The sequence below is a fragment of the Nematolebias whitei genome, chromosome 6, assembly GCF_014905685.2.
Source record: "Nematolebias whitei isolate Nwh7 chromosome 6, NemWhi1, whole genome shotgun sequence".
NCBI lineage: Eukaryota > Metazoa > Chordata > Actinopteri > Cyprinodontiformes > Rivulidae > Nematolebias > Nematolebias whitei.
The window spans coordinates 47,184,316-47,190,565 of record NC_056503.1 but is presented as its reverse complement, the minus strand read 5'-3'; the positions used below and the strand labels follow the sequence as shown (position 1 = coordinate 47,190,565).

General features: G+C 43.2%; 1 protein-coding gene across 1 annotated transcript in view; it reads left to right on the top strand.

Annotated features, from left to right (window-relative positions):
* The first annotated feature begins 1,116 nt into the window (after positions 1-1,116).
* klc3 (kinesin light chain 3) overlaps positions 1,117-6,250 on the top strand; it is a 13,617-nt gene continuing 8,483 nt past the window's right edge. Inside the window, exons 1-3 of the mRNA XM_037678359.1 lie at positions 1,117-1,336; positions 5,377-5,607; positions 5,843-5,908. Of these exons, the coding sequence (XP_037534287.1) occupies positions 5,416-5,607; positions 5,843-5,908 (258 nt within the window). The 5' untranslated portion in view covers positions 1,117-1,336; positions 5,377-5,415. The remainder of the gene's footprint in view (positions 1,337-5,376; positions 5,608-5,842; positions 5,909-6,250) is intronic.

The following is a 6,250-nucleotide window of genomic DNA, read 5'->3' as shown; positions in this document are numbered from 1 at the left end:
CCAGATGACCTGATTTAACCTTGTTGGATATATGAAATTATGTTTAAAAATGCAACAAGGTCAAATTTAAATTAAAAAAAATTTTTTTAAATAAAAAGCTATACCTATAATTTATTATTTTCTATTGCTGAATTAACTTAAATAAACACTTAAATTGTGTTTAAAAGCTTATTGATGGTCTGAGCGGTCCTTTGTTGTCTGCGTTCACCTGCAGTTCACGTCTCTGTCCGATAGAGGGAGTAGTCCCAGGCGCCGCAGTGTATGATGGGAAATATGGGATCAGGTAAGCTTCTGCAGATCCTGCGTCTTTCAAATGAATGGCGTCAACTTACAGGAAGCCATAAGACTTTCCCTTCAAAATAAAAGCAACGTGGTTGAGCTGCAGTTCGTAACTTACTATTAAAAAGTCTAAATCAGGTATCTAAATGCCATCAGTAGTCACTTTTAAATGTGTCCGCCTTTTATTTGTCGTGGTCGCAGACATGTATGAGTATGTTTTTGGTTTTGTCTTTTTTCTCTTTCCTCCTAGAGGGAACCTGCTTGCCTCCGCCTGACATTGTGTGTTAGTTTCTCCTTCCTGTCTTCTCGGGCCCAGCCGGATGAAACAGATGCAGGCTGCTTGTCCTGAGCTGCTGGAGGTTTCTTCCTTATGAGGGCGTTTTTCCTTTCCACCGTTGCCTCTGTGCTTGCTTAGGATGGGAGACTGCGACTAAGTGAAGACTCACAACAATCTTTTGGCTCCTTAGATAAATATTAACTGACTTTTTATGGATGTGAATGTTTCTGTGCAGGGCCCTGAGATGACTTCTGCTGTGACTTGGTGCTATATAAACTGAACTGAATTGAAATTATGGTTTTTGTGACCTGGCTCCCCGGTTGTTTACTATTTTTGAAACTCAGAAACAGATATTTTGAAAAAAAAAAATACACATTGCACTAATTATTAGACACTATGTTGACATAAAAAAAAAGTTTACAACATAAGAAGAAAATGACTAATAAATAAATAGTTATTGTAATAAAATTAATCATCTTGCTAGTACACGTTCTTAAGACTTTTATTTTGAATAAACAAAGCGGAAGTGTTAGTGTTGCTACTGTTAGCTTGATGCTATTAGCCGTTTTGTGAAAGGAGGAGCAGCAGACGCGACAGGTGAATGATTTACAACTTGGCGTTTTCATCGTCTCACCTGTTCAACATCCAATTAATTTAGTAAAACTGTGAGCGCAGGTGTTCCGTTGTTGCTAACGCGTTCGTTTTGTCCCCGAACATAAACTACAAATCGGTTTAAATCGGTTTAATAAAAAGGGCGACATCGGAGCCTGAAGTCAGCAGGTAGGCTAAAAAGACCTTGTTTTGTTTTGGGACAAGCCCCAGTCCGTCTCCATCTCTGTGAAGATTTTTAGAGCAGATTAATAAACCGTTATGTTGTTTTTCTTAGCTGCAGTTCCGGTTATTACCCCTCACAAACAACGTTTTGTTGTGTAAACTTGACTCGTTGAGTGACGCACTTTTGCGTTAAGTTAGGTTGGTGTCAGTGGCGCAGGTGTCTTAAACACCTTTAAACACCTGTAAAACGTAACATTACAACTTATGGACGCTATTCTTAAAGTTTGACACCAAACGTAAAAAGCTTATCCTGAATTCAGGATCAAGTGGTGCACTTTTAGTATTTCTATATAATATTTATATTGACATGCTGGTCTGCACTCAATGTAAACAAACCCCCATTTCTCTTAATCAACAAACATTTGCATTAAAATGTACAAATACATCAACGCTGACAGACTTCTTCTCCCCAGATCTTTCTGGGTGTGATTTTGGCCATTAACATTTTATTCAGTCATTTTTACTGTTTCCATACTTATAGAATAATGGTTTTGTTTGTTTGTTTTATGACTAGTCCATGACATTACAATGAGTACTTTTAATGATATTCTCTTCAAATGGCTGCTAAGATTAGGGAAAACATAAATTTGACAAAATCTGTCAGATTGGATTATAAAATGCATCTTATTGTTGATGTTTTTGAAGAGTTTTGTGTCTCGTTATTTGCAGACTGTTTTTTTTTTTAAACGGGTTGTTGTTGTTGTTGTTGTTGTTGTTGTTGTTGTTGTTGTTGTTGTTGTTGTTGTTGCAGAAGTTAAAGAAAAAATATATTAAAAGCATGTTTTCTGATGGAGCAAATAGCCAGAATTAACTAATCAATAGCCATCATTAGCTAAACAAAATCTAGAACTAGCTAAACGGTAAATAAAGACAATAAATTACAAAATAAACACTTGGGTTTACAAATCAAAACTAAAATTGGCTAAACCGCTGCGAAAAATCAAATTACCAAAATAGTAGCTAAATTCTAAATTTAGTAAAAACAACTAATAGAAGCCAAATGAGCTAAACAGCAGCTGAAAGCTAAAATAACCAGACCAGTAGCTACAAATAAGAATTAGCAGAACGATAGGTGAAGAGAAAACTGGTAAAATAGTAAATAAGAGCTAAACACGTAGCAAGTATGCTAAAAAGCTTTTTCAAGATTTTGAAGAGTTTGTGATGCATTTATTTAGTGAAAATTCATCCATCCATCATCTTCTGCTTGTTCCGAAGTCGGGTCACGGGGGCAGCAGCTTGATCAGGGAGGCCCAGACATCTCTCTCCACAGCCCCCTCTTCCAGTTCTTGTGGGAGGACCCCAATAAGTTCCCAGGCTAAACCGAGAGTCGTAGTCTGTCCAGCGTGTCCTGGGTCTTTCCCGGGGTCTCCTCCCAGTTGGACATGCCCAAAGCACCTCCTGAGGGAGGTGCCCAGGAAGCATCCTTACCAGATGCCCAAACCACCTCAACTGGCTCCTTTGGATATGGAGGAGCAGCGGTTCTACTCGGAGTCTTTTCCGGATAACTAAACTTCTAAACCCTATCTGTAAGGGAGATTCCAGCTATCCTGTGGAGGAAACTCGTTTCAACCACCTGTATCAACAGTCTCATTCTTTCGGTCACTACCCAGAGTTCCTGACCATAGGTGAGGGTAGGAACGTAGACCGACTGGTAAACAGAGCTTTGCCTTACAGCTCAGCTCCCTCTTCACCATAACGGACCAGTACAGAGTCCTCAATACTGCAGACGCTGCACCAACCCGTTTGTCAATCTCGCGTTCCATTCTTCACTCATTCGTGAACAAAACCCAGAGATACTTGAACTCCTCCACTTGAGGCAGAACCTCACCCTCGACCCGAAAAGAACAACTCGCCCTTTTATGACCAAGGACCACGGCCTCAGAGTTGGAGGTGCTGATTCTCATCCCAGCCGTTTCACACTTGGCTGTGAACCGCTCCAGTGAGAGCTGGAGATCACGGCACGATGACGCCAACAGGACCACATCATCTGCAAAGAGCAGAGATGGAATCCTGAGGCCACCAAATTAGAATCCTTCCATCCCCTGGCGGCACTGAGAAATTTTGTTCATAAAAGTTATGAACAGAATCTGTGACAACGGGCAGCCCTGGCAGAGTCCAACTCCCATCCTTAAGGGGTCCGACTTGCTACCGGCAATGTGAACCAAACTCTTGCACCACTTGTATAGGGACCGAACAGCCCATAGAAAAGAGCCCCCAATCCCATACTCAGGGAGCATCCCCTCAATGTACCTCAAGGAACACGGTCAAAAGCCTACTCCAAATCCACAAAACACATGTAGACTGGATGGGCAAGCTCCCATGATCCCTTGAGGACCCTAGTGAGGGTAAAGAGCTAGTCCAGTGTTCCACGGCAAGGACAGAACCAGCATTGTTCCTCCTGGATCTCAGATTCAGATATTCTTTATTCTCATTCGCACCACGTGGCGGAACTAAATTATGTACACAGGGTTCCAATCTGAGGTTCGACCAACAATCGGACTCACTTCTCCAGTACCTTTGAATAGACCTTACCAGGGAGGCTAAGGAGAGTTATGCCCCTGTAATTGGAGCATACCATCCAGTCCCCCTTTTTGAAGAGGGGGACCACCCTAGTCTGCCATTCCAGTGACACTGCCCTCAATGTCCATGTGATGTTGCAAAGGCATGCCAACCAAGACAGCCCAACAACATCCAGAGCCTTAAGGAAATCAGGGTGAATCTCATCCACCTCCAGAGCCCTGCTGCCACGTAGCTTTTTAACTACCACAGTGACCTCAGCCACGGTTATGGAGAGACCAATCCCTAAGTCCCCTGACTCGGCCTCCTCCATGAAAGACGTGCCAGTGAGATTGAGACGGTCCGAGAAATATTTGTTCCACCTCCCAACAACGTCACTGTTTATGTCAACAGCAGCCCACCTTCACTGAACACAGTGTTAGTAAAGAGCTGCTTTCCCCTCCTCAGCTGCCTGTTGGTTTGCCAGAATCTCCTCGGAGCCGACAGAGAGTCTTTATCTAAGGCCTTGCCGAACTTCTCCCACATTCGAGCTTTTGCCTCAGCAACAGCCAAAGCTGCAGACTGTTTGGCCCTCCGGTACTCCTCAGCTGCCTCTGGAGTCCCACCAGCCAACAAGTCCTGATAGGACTCCTTTTTCAGCTTGACAGCCTCCCTAACCCGCGGTGTCCACCACTGAGTTTGAGGATGGCCACCGTGAGAAGCACTGACAACCTTGCATCCACAGTTCAAGGTAGCTACGTCAACATTTGAGGTGTGGAACATGGCTGCCTCAGCTCGGATGTGGTTAAAGCTCCCCCAGAGGTGTGAGTTGAAGATCTCTTTAATAGGTTCTTCTTCCAGGCGTTCCCAGCAAACCCTCACTACACGTTTGGGTCTACCAAAGTCTTCTGAATCGCTCTTTGTCTGGCCTCTCACCTAGAACCAATCTGCCTTTGGAGACCCTACCAGGAGTAATTACAATTTCCCCCGACAGCATAGCTCCTTCAGATGCACAAACTCCTCCACCACGATAAGGTGACGATTCAAGGAGAACATTGTATTAAACAAAAGGTAAATAATTATTGAAATATATAAAAGATAACGATGCCAAAAGTCATAACAATGAAGTCTTGAACAAGCCGAATATTTTGACACTTTAAAGACCAAAGTAGCTTCAAGTTTGCTGAAACAGTTTGTCAACAGAGAAAAATAAAAACTGAAAAACTATAAACAGGAAAACTACAGAGTAGTAGTTTTTCTAAATAAAATACTCTCAAGACCAATCTACTTAAAATTATTTATAATTGATTAATTGTAATTTTTGTTTAGGAAAAACTTTGCGTCCTGAGTCTGATACCAAATGATCCATGGATGGTACTGGTCCTTGGCCCAGTGGTTGGGACCCCTGATCCAGAGGGCATCTTCATCTCACTTTTTGATCTTTATAATCACCTCCTCCACCTCAGTCGTCCTCCTCCTGCCGTTTATAGGTCAGTGGGAGCGCAAGGAGGCACCTCGGAGCAGCGGCCATGTTGTCCGCGGAGGAGATTCTGTGCAGCACGCAGCAGGTGATCACCGGGCTGGAGGCGCTGAGGGGGGAGAACCGCAGCCTGCTGGAGAACCTACAGGAGGTGTCGCAGAGCGGCAGCGTGGAGCAGGAGAAGAGCGGCATCGTCCGACAGTCGCTGGAGAGGATCGAGCTGGGCCTGAACGAGGCGCAGGTACCGAGTCCACAGCTAAAGTTCAGCAGAAGCTGCTTCGCCTTCTGATGCTGGAGTTGAACGTGTTGTCCTAATTCCTTGAGTGTTGGCGACACTCAGGCCCGTCCTGTGGACTCTGTTTGGTTCTGATCCACTGAAAGTGTTCAGCTTCATGAAGTCAGAAAATCAAACTTACTGAGAAACTAAATGAAAAAACTTTAAGATCTAATTTGTTTTTAAATTGTTCTTTCTGCAGGTGATGATGGCGCTGTCGGCTCATCTCGGGTCTCTGGAGGCAGAAAAACAAAAGCTGAGAGCTCAGGTGACTTTCTGTAGCAAGACGCATTCATTCATTCATTCATTTCTTCATTCATTCATTCATTTGTTAATTCATTTATTCATTTTTATTTCTTCACTCATTTGTTCATTTATTCATTCATCTGTCTGTACATACATACATTATATACTTCATCGGTCCTTCCATCCATCCTTCATCCATCCTTCCATCCGTTTATTATCCATCATCCATCCATCCATTCATCCAGCCATCATCTGTCCATCCATCATCCATCCATCATTCTTCATCCATCCATTGTTTGTCTGTCCATCTATCTGTTCATTATCCATTCATCCATCCATTCATCCAGCCGTACATCCATCATCT